The sequence below is a fragment of the Salminus brasiliensis genome, chromosome 2, assembly GCF_030463535.1.
Source record: "Salminus brasiliensis chromosome 2, fSalBra1.hap2, whole genome shotgun sequence".
Taxonomy (NCBI): Eukaryota; Metazoa; Chordata; class Actinopteri; order Characiformes; family Bryconidae; genus Salminus; species Salminus brasiliensis.
In genome coordinates this window covers 35602368-35621812 of record NC_132879.1, presented here as the reverse complement: position 1 = coordinate 35621812, position 19445 = coordinate 35602368, and the positions used below count along the sequence as shown (strand labels likewise).

Below are 19445 nucleotides of genomic sequence, written 5' to 3'. Positions count from 1 at the left end.
AAATGAAAAGACCAAAGGGGTCTTACATGCACCCCACCCACTAATGAAACCCTCTCTAGGCTAAACGCAGCGGCTACTTTGGGAGCATATGACAGCAAGGCTAGCCAACAGGTTAAAGCCCTTCTCACTAGTCGCGAGGAAGCTGATGAAGCAGCGCCTTGTGGGGAAGCCAGCGAAGCTATCCAGGTGTTAGGAATAGTATGTACGTATTATATGGAAATATCATGATGTTAGACCTTTGCCATATTGCCTACCTTCAGAGGACCTCAGGAGGAAAATAGCTGTAATATGGCTGTGTCTCTGTGGTAGTAAACACAGGCATAGCCATGAGGCAGCCTTGACACTGTTTTGGCAGATTGTAATTGGAGCTTTAACCTCCGAAGCTTTGTGAAAACAAACACGAGATTCTGACCTTCAAGAATCTCTAAGCTTAGAGAGGGTTCCCGGATGCAGGGACTCTGCAGCAAGCCCGCATTGCCAGCATGTGGTTAGAAAGCAGTGGTGGGCTGTCAGGAGGGATTTGAGTGTGAAGAGGCAGGAGCTGCCTTGGGCTGGGCTTAAGCCCTGGTTGTGTCGCTGCTATTTTCGTGGCGCTGATCCTGGTGGAGTGAACCGTTACGTCCCCGTCCACTTTGATCCACTTCCCTGCTTGCTGTAGCACGCTCCCTGGTCCGGGTCATGTTCAATTACAGCAGCATGTGATGAGCTAAAGAGAAGAGTCCTTGCTTTCCCCCCATCATGCTGCAGATTAGCGCTGATATCCCGGCCTGACCCTGCTCCAGTACATAGGCCCAAAAGACAGCCTTTCTAATTAGTGAATCCAGTTGCTCTAAGGAGCACACATTGTATAGTCTTCATAGAGCATTGCATATACAAAGGAACGCTCTGGAGCCTAAGTTTGTCGAGCATCAGCTAGAGGGGTATATAGCCCCCCATGACCTTATGCTGTGGATCTGTGCTCTGTGTAGTAAAGGAGCTCCATCTAATACATTTGGGATGGAATTGGGGTTGGAATAGGATTTGTGATCCACAAATTCCTACAATATCAGTACTTGATCTCACTAATGCTCTTGTGTCTGAATGCCAACACATCCTCTCAGCAATGTCCCAGCATCCAGTATAAAGCATTCCCAGTGGTTTATAAACCTCCTAGTAAAAGCTTTTAGAATTCAATAGACGCACGCGCTGGTCGAGAAGGTTTCTACAAACGTTCGAGTGCCTAGTGTACTGTTAGTGCCCCGCTCTCTTCCATGCCTCATTCCCCTAATGGATCAACATCTTAGATCAAGGGCAGACTCGGCCTACAGGTCAAGGCCCATTAGGCAGCCTGTGACACACAGCGAGGAGCCAGGCTTTAGCAGAGCAGCTGTGGAATTTTAAGGATCACACAGTGATCCACATATTGAATACACACAAACACACTCACAACATAGACTACACATCTTGGACCCCACTCCCCCCCCAGGAGAAGACAAATGTTGTAATCTGTAGCAAGCGGTGTCTCCACCACCTGCTCGCAGAGAAAGGCAGCTTCCAGCAGACAGCTACACAGAGAGGAGACAAGGACAGAGAAATAAACGAGCGCAGGCCAGACACACAAGGCTGCCATTTCTTTCAGTTATTAACACAGTGCAGTTTAGCGCTTTATGAATATTCCAGTGTTATTTGCATAGGGAAGAAGGGGGGCTTCTCAGTATTCATGACACTGCTGTGTGGGAGTGTATGAGGAGGGAAGGCTGCAGAAGATGGAGTGATGGAAAGAAGCATGTGTAAGCACAAGGGTAATGGGGATATATGTGTGTACAGTATTTGTGTATATAGAGTAGTTATTATGTATATATACTGTATATATCATTGATGTCAATGGCCTCTCCATTTTTGTCTTTTTTTTTTTACTTTTTGAGATAATGTGAATCTAGCACATTGTGTCTGTTGGTCCATTTATTATATCCATTCATTATGAATGAACCAATAATGGAATGATCCAATAGAAATGCTCCACAATGCTCCAATAAGTCAATGCTTTTTTTTTAACATTGACTAAGTCCTGTAAAATTTGCTATTTTGGATGCTAACCTTGTATTTTTGATCCATTTTTTATCAACATATTGTGAATCTGGTAGTAATTTTGTTGTCTTTTTATTTTATTTTTTTTGGTACTACAAATTACCCCACACATTCATAGATCCCTCTAGCACTGCCCCCGATACTAGGAGGGTAAGACCTAACACTGCTACAGCCTCTTTTCAAACTACTGCCGATGCGGCGCTACCAGGCAGCCTATGCGCTCAGAGGAAAGCCCTGGCTCCAGAGCTCTACTACACCTGCCAACAGATGCCTGTGCCGGCCAACATCGCTTTAAAGAGCATGGCCAATTTCCCACTTTGGCTGCTGATGGCAAAGCAGCATGGCTTGGGATTTGAACTTAGACCTCATGAAATACATAAATACATTTGATCTTCATCTCAGTTAAGTAAATCTAATTGTCATTGTAATGAAAAAGTTAGCACACCCCCACATGTATTACTGAAAAATACCTGCAGTTAGAATCAGGTGCAGCACAGTAGCTGCAGATGATTAGAACATGGTTAGAGGAGACTGTCTTATTTAAACCTCAGACATTTGGTTTAGTTTACTCTTCATTGGGAATATGAGTGTTGTTACCATGGTAAAACCTGAAGAGCTCTTTGAGGCTTTCTGAAAGAAGATTGTAGATGCAGATGGGTCTGGAAAATATTTGTCCACTCCAAAAGATGTCCACTGTCCACTCAATCACTTACAAATGGAAAACCTTTAAAACAACTGGCGAATTGGACACATTAGGCCGTCCCACAAGGTTCAGTCTAACAGCAGACCGCAAGATGTGTAAAGAAGCCTTGAACAATCCTAAAGGTAGCTCCTACCACAGCTAAAGTCAAAGTACAGCATCTACCATCAGAAAGATACCACACTATTATTTAAAATCACCATCATGAAAGACTAAAGTATTTGGACACAGTATCTGAGGCCATGTTTGGCCTAAACCAGACACAGCATTTAAGCACAAGAACCCATACCAGCTGTGAGGCATCCAGGTGGAAATATCATGGTTTGGGGCTATACATACAGTATGTGCATGTGTGTTTGTGTGTGTGTGTGTTGTTAATCAATCCAAACTCAACTGCTGACTCTAATAGCCTCCCTGTTGTGTTATTGTATTAGGCTTCATGGAATTCTGGAAACATAATTAAGCCCTTTTTCATTTTGGTCTAACCCGTTTATAAATACAGGACCAGAAGAGTCCTGGGGCTATGTACAGTGTGTGTGTGCGTGTGTATGTGTGTGACCTTTTGTGTGTCTTTTTCAAACCGACACAGTAAGAATCACCTCAGACAATTCCGTTCTCTGCGTGAGAGTATCAGGCGTTTTGTGTATTTATTTTATTATCATACTGTCCTTTTGTCTGAACTGAGTGTGTGAGCTGAATGTAGATGCTCAGCGAGTGTGTGAAAGAGAAAAGTCGCCTCTTTATCTGGCTCTGACAGTTATGCTTCGTAACATATTCTGTGTGTGTGTTTGTGTGTATGTGTTTACTAGACATGAGCTTGGCTCCAATAATTTAAGTTCTAGCCTAACACACAATCCTCCCAGGATCCACCACTTCTCTACGTGAGAGACATTCCGAGTGCGTTAGGTCTGGCTGTTTAGCCAGCAGAACACATTGCTAATGTTAGCCAGTCTGAGTTGGTTTAGAGATCATCTTTAATCTTTTGAAGTCCTGCAGCTTTCTACATCTCTCAGCAGCAGCAGCAGCAGCAGCTTCTAGGATAGTTCTCCTGTTCCCACCCACTGTGAGTGAATTTTGGTTAAGTTGGGTCTGGAATGAAGCTGCTAGTTTGAAAGTGCTGTTTAGAGCACGGGGGCAGAATGCAGAAGCCTACTTTTATACAGAACACTTCATTATACAACTGGATGTGATTTCTTCCAGCTGTATGTGAGCGCGTGTTTGCGTAAGACAGATTGTTTGACAAAAAATGAAAAAAAAGTACATTTTGTCAAAATTTCACAATAAATTGACCACTAGAAATGGTCCAGAATGAACTGGACAAAAATATTTTTACATCATTTTCCATTAAAAGGTAAGAATGCTTTTTCAGTCTCCTGCAAAGTCTTCTCTTTGGAGAGACAGCGCATAGATTTTTAATTTAGTACCATTTATTGTATACATTTTTAAGATGCAAGAGATCCTTTAACCCCTTAGACCCTGTACTTCACACTTCTTCACTTTCATAACTACATCACTGCCGTAATTATCATCAGTTTCATGGTCCCTAAAATAGAACCCAGTGGGACTCCGCAAGATATCCTAAATCAAACTGAAAAATTAAGGTTTAATAACTGAATAACAGTTCAATGAGTTAAGTGAGTTAAATGTAGCTAATATTGCACAGTTAGCTACTGTAAAAAAAAAAAATAGAAGGTTTTTCAGCAACTCCCAGAAGAAGTCATGCCTCACAGTCTCATCATATCTCAGCCTAGTTAGATATTATAAAAGAACTACCATGTTAGCTGTAGCTATTCTCTGTATTTTATTCTCTCTGTATTTTATTTTCATTTTTTATTTTTATTTTTATTTTCATTTTTACATATATTTTTATATATTTATGTATATTTTATTTATTTAAGTACTGCTGTCTGGGTAAAACTGGGTCCTTGGGTACCACAATTTCGTTCCACCCCATGTACCACATGTGATGCGAATGACAATAAAGTCTCCTTGAATCCTTGAATCCTTGAATCCTTGAGCTTCTTTACTAGAAGCTGGTGGAAGGAAGAAGCTCTCAGTGTTTGTATTGCAGCAGTTCAAAGTGGTCACCCAGTCTGGACATCAGCTAATTTAACAGATGATACAGTGTCCTCATAAATAAAACAGTGTTGCTTTGCAGAGTGGAATAAGAGAGCAAGTAAATGTCTAGCAGTGCGATATATCTGAGAGGCTTAATCAAAAGGGCAGAGGGAGGTTACTGGCAGTACCACATCACCTACACTGACTGAAATCAGTGTTAAGAAGAGCACAAGAAGAACTGCACTGAAATAATTTACTGCAGTAAACCCCTCAGTATAAGCTAAAATAAGGGTTCTTCTACAATAGCAGAATGCTATGGAGTGCCCATTTAAAAAAATCATCGTCAGACAATTTTCCACTGTTCTGAAGATTCTTAAATCAGGCAGTGAACCATTTAGGCATCCACAAGGTTGTGAGGGTTATGTATAGAACCGTTGCCTTTAGTGAATAACCCTTAAAACCCCCTTTTTTCAGAGTACATTAATGCAGTCAATTAATGTTCTAGTTGTAGTACATACATCATGGAAATGGGTAAGGTAAAAAATCCTCTGGTGGAAAGTTTTATGGTCAGATAAGATCATGTTTGGCCTAACTAACCAGAGCTATGTTTAGAAGGGGGTAAGGTAAGGCATTCAACCAAAACTTGAATTGCAAAAAATACATAAAGAAAGATATGTAAATATCTAGAAATCAAATGTAGAGCTCACGTGACATTACTCTGTAGTGATTAAAGCGACAAAAAGAAAGCGAATTCTCAGCAGACGAAGCCGCTGACACTATGACCTGACGAGCGCAGGTTTGGATTGTGGGTCATGCTGCTTCGCCATCAGCAGCCGGAGACAGAGAGAGACACACAGTTGGCCACACAGTTTATATGGGTAATTTAGGGTCGACCAAAATGTGGTCCATCCCTGTCTATATAAAATGCATTTCACTTACAACATCTCATATACTTCATCACCCTGTCTCTAAATGTGGAAACACTTTAGTAGGTAGAAGCTCTGTGAGTGTGTGTGTGTGTGATCGATAGGGTGGTTTCTGTGTGTAATAGGATGTTGTAGGAGTCAGATGCCACCCTCCCTTACCCCTACCATCTCATTTGCTCTTTCTCCGTTCTCTCTTTCCTCTTCACCCTCCCTTGCTCTCAGTAAGTAATCAAACCCTGAGGAAATCACAGCAGACACTTTAACTCTGCCAGGGGATCGCCCAGTCTTGCTGTGTGTCCGGTGTGTGTCTGTGCACATGAGACTGTTCAAGGTTCAAGTACATCTCAGAACTGGTATTACTATATGAACTATAAGCCAAACACACAAACTCTCTATCTCTCTCTCACACACACACACACACACACACACGTGGGTAGTGACCTGATTTATGTGATGGAAAAACAAGTTTGCTCCATCCGTCACACGAAGCTTCAGCCTGAATCATTCCCCTCAGATGCTAAACACAGCCCTTACTGCAGACATTACATCCCAGAGCGGACAGTTCACTTCAGTCCCATGTTGATGACTTAATAATCCTTACTAAGCTCTCTTTCTCTTTGTCTCTCTCTCTCTGTCTCTCTCTCAAGGCCATTCTTCCAATGCCCTGGTCAATGATGCAGAGCAGCGTAACCATGGCGATGACTACACAGGTCTGACTCCAGACTGCTCCCCTCCCTCCCCTGATACAGCCCTGAAGAACATCGAGAGAGTCATCCGCCCCCAGGTACACACACACACATATACACACACACCTGTATACACTTCTGTACACACTCCTGTGAATCCATTATGCTTTTATTGTGTTCTCAAGGTTAATGGGTCTTTTTGATGATAGAACTGTGTCAGGATGTAATTTTCTGAGCATCTTTTAAAATGCACACACATACCCCCGTACACACACTGTAGACGATAAAAAGAAATTTTTTTAACCTAGCAAACCAAACGTCTCAAAAGCAATGCATGCTGAGACACTAGTGGACTGGTGTTGTCCTCTTGAACTAATAAGGATGGAAACACTACAATAGAACAATAGCTATATACTAGATACTAGATATAATATATATTTTTAAAAACAAACCCTACAATTGGTGTAAAGCTCCTGCATGTCAATATTGCACTCTGCTACCCAACATGAGCCCAACAAGGCCGCCCACAATATCAGGTTTCGGGAAAGCAACCCCACATAGAACATCAGTCATTTTTTATGACTATGTGAAATTTTAGTTAAATTTCAGACAACCTTATGCATCCTTACTCTTTTTATTACTTCCTCTCTTGCGCTCTATGTATCTCTCTTTGGAAGAGCATGTTCGGGTTTCAAATTGATTGGCTCGGGTCATGTCTCAAACTTCATGTTCCGGGTCGGTTTCAGCTTCCCCTTTCTGGCTGTGCAGAGCTCTGATTCGCTGTCCTGTAGTGGTCAGATTGTCTAGTTAACTCGGATCTAGACTGGCCTGGGTCTGATATTTCCCTAGAAATTATAACAAGCAATAACTTAGCTGCTGGTTAATGTGGAATTTCAAGTGGGGTCATATCTCAAACAGTTGTAGAACATCCAGCCTAATGTGAGTAAAATCAGCAGCACCGTCCCAGGCAAAACACTCATAACAACAGCCCAGCAGATATTGCCCTGTGATCTCCTGATGATGTGTATCATCACATCTATTATATACCACATCTCTCTCTCTGCCTCTCTCTCTCTGTGCGCCGTGGTGCTGACAGTGTCCTATCAGAGTCCTCTTTGTTTCCTCTTTTCATTCTGCCCGTGTCTCTGCTTTATTGGGGCTGGACCTCCCCCTGGAGCTCAGCTGCACTGCATGCTGGGAGCATTACAAAAGCCACGGTGCTCTGTTTTTATTCACCAGCACACAGGGGGTGAAAAAAAACATAACACGTCCAATTGTGTGTGTCTGTGTGTGTGAGTGAGAGAGAGAGAGAGAGAGAGAGAGAGAGAATTTTTAGTAGAGGATCTGTACAGGCTGCTGTACTGTCGCACTAAACTCACCCCAGTATTCACATAATTGTTATTGTAAACACTTATTCACAGATTATTCATTTCAGGACATGCAAAGGTGTTCATGGTCATTCATTTTGCTATACTAATGAAAGTAGAAAAATGAAAAATAAAAAAAGTAGTTTATATTTGATTCTGTTAATTGGACATCAACAGGTGAAATTTAGCACTTCTTATTTAAGAAGTCTCTGTCCTTTTATTTACATGCCCCATGCACTGCCCATGTGCTTCACTGTTTATATTTGTCCCTCCTTACCTGATTTAATCCTGCTTTAATCCAGTATCCACCTTCAAGAGTTTTGATTGGCTGTTTAAGATCGGTGCTTTTGACAGAATTGTATGAATGAGCTACAAGGAGCATGTTATACTATACCATCAACATATCATTGAATCTACTGCTAAGGGCTAAATAAATAAGGTGAACTGTAAGTGCTTCTTATAAGCTGACTGATAAGGCTGTCCATCACCCTCAACACTACACGTTTTAGTTGCATGTCTAATATGTATATTTTCAAGTTGTAAATATTAGGTAAGTGCTTCCCCAGAGATTCCCTTCATGCTTACACTGGTCTTCCTCACACAGAAAGTTAATGTGAATGTAGTAAACTGATGCTTTAGCAGTTTGGAAGCCTGTTTTTAAAGCTTTGTGCTCTGCTTCATTACCCTGCACTGAAAACCTGTGAGATGCACTTTGGCACAGGGGTTAACAGATAGAGCCTCACTCATTGACATAATGAGTGTCTGCACTTAAAGACTGCATGCCATTATGGCATTTAGGTCCAAAATGCTGAGCTTGCACTTCAACATATTTGTCTGTTCCGAAGTAGCTGCTGAGATTCTGGATACTTTTGAGGAATCTCGAGCAGTCAGCATCATGTTATCCCATGAAAAGTGAGATTTGATGGTGGCCAGAATCACACAGACCCTTGTGTGCCACGCGTGGTAAATTTGTACCTTTTTGACCAATATTCTCATCTGTGTGATCTGGAGCAGCCACATCAATGAGGGGGCATCGTTTGTTGGTTCCGTCATGGAGAAAAATGTCTACTCCAGTGGTAGGATCTGTGTTCACATCTATGTCGTACATGATGGTGATGTTCTCTAAAGCCTTTTCAGACTGGTGATCCCAGTGTTTCTCATCCCTAGTTCTGGAGGCAAGCTCTGCTCTGCACATTTTAGTAAACTCCCAGCTTTAACGCACCCCTTGCAACTCTGAAAAGTCTTGTTAATGAGCTGGGGAGTTGAATCAGGTGTGTTGGGATCAGGGAGAGCACTAAAATGTACAGGGCAGGGTTGAGAAACACTGTAGTAGAATATCTGGAACCCTCATGGTTTCACAAGCATCAAAGCTTTATATACAGCCGTTCTGTTCTTTATCTGGACTAGAGGCCTTCCATTTGTGGAGCTCTTCCGTTTTTTGGCAGAGTTCCACAAGTGAGAAGTCAAGCTGAGGCCCAGCAGGCATGTTCTAGTAGGCTTGTGCTCGTGTTGTAAGACCTGCCATTCTCAAGAATGTTCCTCCAGAAGCTTTCTGCTGTTCTGCTGAGACGGCTGTTCTTGATTCGCATCGTCTATTTTGGCTCTTCGTTAGATGATGGCCGTTTTAGTTCTAGATGAAGTCTGCTGGGCAGTCTTGGTGAGGGTCAGGTGTTTATCCTTTCAACCAGAGCTAAGTTGGCAGCTTTGCGGAGCTCAGGCTTTTCTTTATCAGGCTTTAGTTTGTTAATGCCTTTTTGCTTCACGATGCAGATCACAGGTTTAGCCCAATCCTAACTTTCATACCTTTTGGAGGTTTCGTGCCCTGTCCTTGCTATGTTGGGGTAGCTTCTATTGGTTGTTTTTGCACTGAACGGGGTGTTTTTTTTGACCTGGTGGTTCGTGTTGGCCTCCACCTGAGTAAACCAGCCACTTTTCTCAATGGTTCTCTGTACATTAGCGAGGCCACTTACCGTAATGTTGGGCAGGAGATCTAGGTTTCTTGTTCCTATGTTTTTTCAAGCATTGGTCTTGCTTGCTTGTGTACAAATGAGCTCACATTATGCCTTTGTACTCCTCTCTGGTCCAGTTGTGCTTTTTCATCTTTTGTTTCGGGTGGTTTGGCTGTTTTATGAGCTGGGAAGCTTTGAGTATTTCTGTGCAGTTTAGCTTGGGCTTTTCTGGTCTGTATTAATAATAGTATTTAGTAATGGTGTTTTGCAACTTTACTGCCTGTACTTGATGACTTTCCCTGTTTTACCACCAGATATATGTTTATGTTCATCTGTTTGAGCTATAGAACTGGACAGAATATGTGTGTGTGTGTGAGTGTGTTAGGGATGTTGGCACAGAGTGCTGAATGCAGTGCTACAGACTCTGCTTTTACAGATTTAATGGAATGAATCTTTCAGCATCATTTAGTCAAGTTATTGTTTGGGTTCAGCTAACTAGCTCTTCTAAATGATGGGACTAGTCCACTTATGTAGCTAAGTTGGAACAGACATTTAGCGTTGGCCAGTTCATCTTACAAAACTTTAGCTTGATGTGTTTTATTGTTTGAAATTTCAAGCCATATAGTATTGCCTGGCATAGTGGTCTGGAGTAAAGTGGGTGAAGTGGCTATGAGTAGTAAATCTTCTCTGTGCTTTATAAGCTCTTTCTTTCTCTCTCTCTCTCTCTTTCTCTCTCTCTACACACACACACATATACCTGTCCTCAGCGTAAGACCTCTAAGCTTTGCTGTGACCTCAATCACTTTTCCAGCTGTGTCTGCTTTCTAACATCCTCTGTGATGTTTCTGGAGTGAAGAGCTTGACAGAATAACCACTGTGAGTGTGAAATCAATACAAACCTGTCATCACCATCCTATATCTGTCCAAACCCCAGTAAACACGCAAAGCGTCATCTGCTTCAATTGGGACCATTTCTTTAGCCGTTGGTAGACACCTTCTGCTTGAACTTTGCTTGTCAGGCTAGATTTCAGTGTTCAGGTAGTTTGATGAACTAAATGGTACAGATATACAGTAGATAAATAATGTGTGAATTTAATATATATATATATATTAATATTATTATAAATATATATATAAAATATAAATATATATTTTACATACGCCAATAATTTAAAGGCAGATGAATGTAATTATTATAACGTAACTGATTAGTAACTGAGTGTTTTTGAGTTACTCAACTTTAGTTGAGTTTAGTAGGACGTTCTCCTCCTTCAGTTTGGTCAGCAGTACATATTGAGTTGACCCTTAAAAGCATTAATAAATGAGCTGCAGCTGAAATGGATTCATTACTTAAGATAAGATAAGATGGCACATTATTGATCCTGAAGGAAATTGCAGTGTCACGGTACTGCACATCTTGCACACAGGAACAGGCATACGTTACAGAAGACCTATTGACATCAAACAATAAACAATAGTAAGCAGGGTCGGTGTGGATATATGAAGTATGTACAGGAGCAGCATATGTATTATTGCACTATAGAGATATGAGGTGGTAATACTATAGATAAAATAGTACTACTACGAGCCACAGTGACAGCAGTGTAGTAATAGCAGCAGGTCAGGTTGAAACAACAGTACAATGTGTGCATTAAGTAATAACTACTAAATAATTACTATTACTAATTACTTTGTGAGACATTAAGCATGTTTCCCTTTCCCTGCATTGTTTTACAGTTTGTTACTATCTGCAGGTTAGAACTTCCCCCATTGCCTAATGCAATCAGATTGGGAGGTTTTTGACAATAGAGTGCTGAGCCCTTGCTGAGATTTGAACTTCTCACATGATCTCCTCACACTGGAGGAGCAGGCAGTTAGACCGATGTGCTGCTCTAGAGCTGTGAAACTACACTGCATAAAAACACAGTTCTGAGAAAGCTATAAAATCACTCAGTAATTAATTTGAAGTTGACCTGCCTTTTTGTGTATGTATGTGAATAAAAATACATGTGTAAATATGTTAATAATTAACATAAGTACTGTATAAGCCAGTGTTTTCTGAGGGCGGTTTCACACCTGCACGTCTTAGCCCGTTAAATCGGACCCTGATTCATTCTCACGCTTGGCGCGATCCGTTTGGGCAGATGTTAATGCAGTAATCGCACTCGGCTGCAGACCAACATAACTGCTCCGAGTCTCAGTCCGGCCCCAAATAAACTCTGGAGCAGTTTTTTAGTGTTGAAATTGTGGTGTTACCTTGATCTGACCCTACTAACTGTTAGAAGTATAAGATCCTTGAGGAACCTTTGAAGGTTATTCAGTTTGAAACTGGAGGAACCTCTTAAGGTGCTTTGAGGAATCTTCAGGAAAAGTTTTTAGAAGACAAAAGTGTCCTGGAAGTTCCTCAAAGAGGTTCCTCCACAAGGATCTTATACTTTTATCTTAACAGTGTATCAGGTGTATCCTGCAGGGTTGAGCTAAATGGCTACCACAGCCAGGTGTTAACCTGGTATATTGCCCAGGTAATCACTGCAGCTGTGAAAAAAAATGCCAGCTCTGTTGTTGCTCCATGTTAAATTTCACAGAAATGTGCACTAGCCCAGAACACAGGGCCTTCTTCCTGTGTTTACTTTTTTGCTCCCACCCCAGACAGGTCTGACTACGAAGCGGAGAGGATGTTCTCACATGGCTTGCTGATACTCATTTTGGTGCGCTTGGATTTTTTCCTTGTGAAAACCAAACCAAGGGGAAAACACTCAGACCAGAGCAAACCAACTATAAATGTGAAAAGGCCCTAAACCATCCTTCTGGGCCCCACTGACCCATTCTCTGTCCCAAAACACTGCAGGACAATGTCAGTCTCCAATAGTATGGTTAGGAATCACTGGTATATGCTGATCTGAGCTCTTTAATATGTTCTAGGCCCGTTTGAATAGATCGGATTCTGCCCACAGCCTTCCAGATCAGTTAGGCCAATGATGGGAGTAGATATGGAATCCAATTATCACCATCCTTGTTCGAGCTTTGATAAATAAAACTGGGGCTTTGCTCTTTCATCTCTTCATCACACCATTCTGCCACCTGCTGAGAACTTCGTATGAGTGGTCCGCTGCACATACTTTTTGAGTATTTGTGTGTTTTAGAGAGAGAGAGAGGGAGAGAGAGAGATAGAATCAGTTGGAGTTTGTGTGTTGCTTCGTGCCAGCTGTGATTAATCGGCTGTGAGTGGATTGGATACAGCACTCTCTCTCCCTCTGTCTCCCTTGCTCTCTTTCTCTCTCTCTATTTCAGACTGTGTTGCAGATTGGTAACAGGTGGGTGTGTGTGCTTGGCAAGTATTTGATAAAGAGATCCTCCCTGTGTTCCCCTCTGCTGACAGAGATACTATCCAGCCGGGCACCTACGCACATGCGCACACTGCTTGAGTGCCTACTGTTGTGTTTTGAGGGTAAACCCCTTGGTGAAAACGGAGAAGCAGACTGAAAATACATAATCATCTCGGATTCTCTCTTTATATTTTATTGAACGTCACTTCATTCACACAAAATGCATTCACGAGAGCAATATATTAGCCATATTAGTGCTCAAATAATTAAACAGTAATAAAAAAAATCAGCATACAGTCACTTTGATCTAATAATTGTTATCAAATACTGTGAAAATGTTAGTCAGTACTAATATATTGCAGATGATCATTCTTTCCTTCTCATTTATTCTCTGCCACATGTGTTACTTGCTATGGCTTCACTGATATTTAACCCTTTAAATGCTGTAGGGTCTCTTGTTTCTTAGTAGTTACAGGACAATTCATAGTGGATACTAATTAATCCATACTGCATACTGTATTGATAATGTTTATTGAATGATTCATAGTGCATACTAAACATTTGATAGTAGATACTGAATCATTTATAATACATTCTAAGCAATTCATAGTGGATCTTGTTTATGGTATATGCTTCATAATTTTTACTGGATACTGAATAAATCATGGTAGAAACTGAATAATACATACAGGAGGCTGACATGTGTATAGTAGGTACTAAATAATTTGTAGGGGATACTAAATTGTTCATGGTATATGCTTCTTAATTTATACTAGGTACTGAATAATGCATGCACTGAGAAATGTGTAGTAGGTACTGAATAATTCATAGTAGATAAATAATAATTCATAGTGGATACTGAATAATTCCTAGTGGATACTAAATTGTTCATTGTATATGCTTCATAATTTATACTAGGTATTGAATAATACATACTGGATACTGAAAAATGTGTAGTAGGTACTGAATAATTCATAGTAGATACAAAATAATTCATAGCGGATACCGAATAATCCCAAGTAGATACTGAATACTTCATTGTGGATACTAAATTGTTTATGGTATATGCTTCATAATTCATACTGGATACTGAATCATTTATGGTAGATACTGAATAATCCATACTGGATACTTACAAATGGATAGTAGGTACTGACTATTTAGTTGTGAATGCTAAATAATTCCTAGTGGATACTAAATAATCATAGAAAATGTATGGTAGATACTATTAACTATTTAACCATTAATAATAATGAACCATTCTCTTTGTATATTAATTTGTTATAATAATTAGAATGATCCCATATATCATATTAGGCTACTTGGAAGGATGTTAAACAGATGCGTTTCCCCACAAGAAGGGTGGTAGTGTGCCAGTTTGACAATATTTTGGTTTTCAAACAAGTCCATGCTGTCTGTGTAGGTATAATAATATAGTTATTATATAGTACATTATTCAGTAATATTAGACGCCAACCCAGTTAGAACATAAGTGATAATTACTGTATATTATCATTAAGGAAAATGCAGGCTATAGGGTAACGGCCTGAGCAGTCTGATCACATGATATTTTTGTATCTGAATTTGGATGTTAATAATGTTGTTAAATTACAGTATTTCTGCAGATGATAACAGTTTGTTGTCCCCTCGTGTACAGAGTATTTACAGTAGTGCAGTTCAGGTGGAATATGATGATATGCAAAAGGTGCAAATGTGCATGGATTACATTAATGCATTCTGAGTCACTTTTTCCCAGACTGCTGGTGCTGATGGGAGAAATGGAGAGTTCTGGAGAGTGTCTGTGAATTAATGGAGAACAGCCTGTGCTGTATTGTTAAAAGGCCCATTATCACGGAACACTGAATTTTCCTCACTCATTGTCATAGTAGTCATTGTTAAAGTTTCAAAATGTCCTGTTCTCCCAGCAGCCCATGCAGTTTTATGTTTGAGTTGTTTTTCTTCAATGTTCAGCCAGTCAGAACAGAAACCTTCATCAGTCTTAAAGTAACAGTCATAGAATCAGCCCATTTTAACAGTACAGGATAATATGGCATATGTTAGAAACTGATGATCTAAAAATAAAACAAGACAAAAATGTCAGAAGGTGGAGTATAAAATGCAAGGAAATATAGGATCTGGGCCATGTAACCACATGTAATTACAGCTTTCAAGTCCCACTTGACCCATTTTATTTAATATTTTACATAAGGAAGATGGAGTAGGTGAAGAAGCCCATGACTAAGCACAAGGCTGCTGTAAACACTTCATCTGAATGGCCAGTAAAATGTGAAATGCACTGCAGTTCTTTTGTTACTAATAATGGAACATAGAACAACATCATACATTAAGCATTTTTTGAGTGTGTGTGTCTGTGTGTGTAAGAAAGAGAAAAGGAATCAATGGCTCAGGTGGAACTGCAGGACTGAGGCTCTGATTGCCTTGCCAATTAAACACTCCTTAATTAGCGGCTCTCATTAATTTCTCCCTCTCCATGTCTCCATCCTAATGCCCCCCCACCCCACAACCTGCAAACACAAAAAAACACAAACACTCTGCATCACTGACTCACACCCACATCAGAGAGCTGCTGTGACGATTCACTTTCTCCAGAGTGAGAGAGAGAACAGAAAGAAGAATGGAGAGTTGGACAGCACTGATGACAGACAGACAGACAGACATAAAGCCTCTAACAGTTAAATAGAGAGACAGACAGAAAGGTAAATTGATATAGTTTGGCAAAGTAACAACAGTATTTATTTTTATTTTTTTTTATTTAATACACATGAGTATTACAGTCTGGTTATTAATAGTGCAAATCCTGCAATAATATACTGTATAAAGGTACATTATTAAAAGGGTGATGCAGTGATGCAATGTTCCTGCCATCATCATCATCATCATAATGATGACAGGAGGCCAGCTGATAGGAGGTAGGACTGGAGGGTTGGTGATGTAATATTACAGGTGAAGACTACCTTTAGTCTAAGAAGAGAAATCCATGGGCTGAAGAAGCTGGATGGAGGAGTTACAGTACAGAAGGTGTTGCACTTTCTCACGGAGGACGTTCTCTGTGTGCTTCCTTACCCGAGGACTCGAGTTCACTGCGCAGAGCCTGAAGCCGTCTTTGAATGTGCTGCTCAAGGGTGTGACGTGTTTTCAGCTGAGATCAAATCCATATGCTCCCTGTAGCTGCGTGCCCCGCTCATTGAGGTGTCCCGGGGGGAGTAGATGCTAGGACAGGGCCGAACAGCGTTTCAAGTGCCTGACCTCCTCTGTTGCCACTACAGAATGGCTTTGTGAAACCTGCAGCTGGTTGCAGCGTTGTTCTCTGCCATTATTTTAAAAGAGGAGTGTGAATAAAGGGCAGTGGGTAAAAGCCTGTGAATGCATGCACACAGCTGGCCATTACTGACCCCTCAGGAGACTGAACAGTAGCAGAGCTGATGACTCACACACTCTCAGCTGGAGCGCCAGGCCAAACGGACACGTGCATGTTTCATAGCCGCGGTCTCTTGGGCTTGGAGTTTGTCACACTAATGGTTTAAATGAGCTGGTGGCATGTGTGTGTGATGCAGATTAACACAGTGTGTATATACACACACACACACATGCATATCATAGTATTATGGCCATCTACCTACCTGAGCCCTAATAGTGAGACCCTTCACTAAGGTGCCTCCAAAACATCCCACAAAGTTAGTGTGGGTATATCAGCTCTATAGAAACATTTGCCAAATTGTGCACTAGACCTGTCTGCTTGTTCCCTGGCCTCTCCAGTGGATTGCAACCTTGATAATATTCTGAGAACTTCAGAAATAAGGCTAAAATTTAATAAAAGGTCTTCTCATTTACATCAGAGTGCCACTGTTTCTCGTGCTTTTGTCTCTCTCTCTCTCTCTCTCTCTCTCTCTCTCTCTCTCCAGTCAAACCCTTCCTTTATTTATTTATTTATTTTTGCTGTTGCTAAAAACACCCTTGACACGCTGTGCCATATTTGCCTGACGGCTTGACAGACGTTGGCCGGTTGACTCATACTGTAACGTCAAAGAGACCCTTCCTCTCTAACTTAGTGCTGAGCTCATGTTGGCTTCATTTCCTAGTCCAAACGGCTGTGCTCTGACACAGGAACTGCTATATATGGGAATGTTGTTGTTATTGCTGCTGCACAGTGTTCAAGCAGCTTTTTCAGTTTCCATGGAGATTGCTGGTGTACTGAATTGAGGGAAAGTGTGTGTGTGTGTGTGTGTGTGTGTGTGTGTGTGTGTGTGTGTGTGTGTGTGTGTGTGTGTGTGTGCAACGGAGAGGTGGATGTCAACAGTATTATGGTTTTCAGTGTTTAAACACATGTTTTTCACAGTGCTTTTCCAGAGAGAGCAATGACCCAGAGACCACCTTATTAACCTTACATTGCTCTGTCTGAGGTATAGTAACAAGAGAGGCACAAGGCACTTGGTATACACTATTAAAAGCAAAGTGGAGGTTTTTAGTTTGAATCCATGGAGGAACCTTCAAGGAACCTTTTTTCTTCTAAAAAAAAAAATATTATATAGGTTCCTTAAAGGTTCCTTAAAGGACCTTATGAGGTTCATCCACATTTACTGGTAATAAATAATCTCCAAAAGTTCCTCAAGGATCTTTTTACTTTTTACAGAGTATGTTTAGCTGATGTAGTGATCTACAAGGTTCACTAGAAATTCGGAGTGGATTGTGGGGAATTATAGAGCCCCCCGGACCTTTTTACAGGTTGGACGTTGAACCATGTACTTAATAGTGCTCTAAAACTCAAATAGGCACCTATCTCAGACACAGCATTTGTGGCATATTTACACAGTAGTATTAGAGAAAGTGCCATATTGTGAGACAGTGTACCCGTTGGGGTACAATGCACCATGCTAGTGTCGATGTATCTCATGATACAGTATGACATTGAGTGTATCATTGCAATTAGGCCACAGTTCTATTATCCTATGATCTACAGTTCCTGATATTTACTACTCCTATCAGAGACCGGCATCTGCATAGAAACAGAGCTCTGATCTATGAGTAAGCACAGCTGCATCTAAACATTGACTAAAGCTGATAAAGCTGTCTGTTCACTACTTCTCCTCGTCCCTTTTAGGCTTTTAGGCTTGTTTTTTTGTTGTTGTTGGTTTTTTTTAACATCAGCATAGTCTTGTTATTGGTTTTGGTTCTATTTCTTTTCTTCAGGCTTCTTACTTGTGGTTGTTACTAGGTTACAAACGAACGGGTCAAACCTTTACTTAAAGAAATAAGGTCGGAGTGCCATAATCAGAAAATGCACTGAGTACCTGATTAGGAATGCCTGAACACCTACTTATTCATGCAATTATCTAATCAGCCAATCATGTGCCAGCAGTGCAATGCTTGAAATCATGCAGATATGAGCCTGCAGCTTCAGATAATGTTCACATCAACCATCACAACAGGGAAGAATATGATCTTAGTGATTTTGAGCATGGCATGATTGTTGGTGCCAGACAGGCTGAGTATTTCCACTGCTGCTGGACTTGAAACATGCTGATGGAAGCATCATCTTGCTGATGAGAGGTCAATGGAGAATGACCAGACTACTGACAAAAAGCCTAAAGTAACTCTTATAACTAACATGTGGTACCTTAAGTTAAATGAGGTACAGCAGCAGAAGACCACATGAAGGTTTTTCTAGCCGAGAACTCACCAAAACTGGACAGATGTGGTCTCTATTTCTGCCCATTCTGAGGCACACAGATAATAAGGTGAGAATTTGGCACCAACAGCATCCCACCTCAACAAGAGTCCATCAGCAGTCTAGGCGGGTGGATGTGGTGTAATAGTGTGGGGAATGTTTTCTTGGCAGACATTGGACCCCTTAATACCAATTATTTTTCATGATGACTTGAATTCCACAGCCTTTGAGTATTGTTGTTGACCATGTGACCATGATCTGAATTCAATGGAACACCTTTGGGATGTGGTTGAATGGGAGCTTCGAAGCATTAAAGTTCTTCTGGAAAATGGCTGGGTATTGTGTGACACAATAAAGTCAACATGGAGCAGAATCTCAAGGGAATGCTTTCAACATGTTGTGGAACCCATGCTATGAGGAACTGAAGAGAGAAAAGGGAGGTTCTGCCCAGTAAACGAACTGTGGACTATAATTCCACATGTAATTCCACATGTGATTTCTCATAATAAGGCCTAAATATGCTATATATTCATATCTGAGTATGGAAGTAGAGACAACTTGAAGTCAGCTGAACATGAACTGAGCTCCTTTTGTTCCACTTCCCTAATTTTCTGAGAGCACCTCTACAGAAGTAGGAGCCATTCCCAGTGTTTAGTCAGTGTGTTCGTGTGCATGTGTGT

The 19445-nt window shown here is 41.0% G+C and overlaps 1 protein-coding gene across 8 annotated transcripts in view; it reads left to right on the top strand.

The window, feature by feature from the left end:
• Positions 1-19445, top strand: part of anks1b (ankyrin repeat and sterile alpha motif domain containing 1B) — a 261246-nt gene that overhangs the window by 128457 nt on the left and 113344 nt on the right. For all 8 annotated transcript variants that reach the window (XM_072672508.1, XM_072672507.1, XM_072672509.1 and 5 more), the window contains one exon: positions 6399-6535. In XM_072672508.1, coding sequence (XP_072528609.1) covers positions 6399-6535 — 137 coding nt within the window. The remainder of the gene's footprint in view (positions 1-6398; positions 6536-19445) is intronic.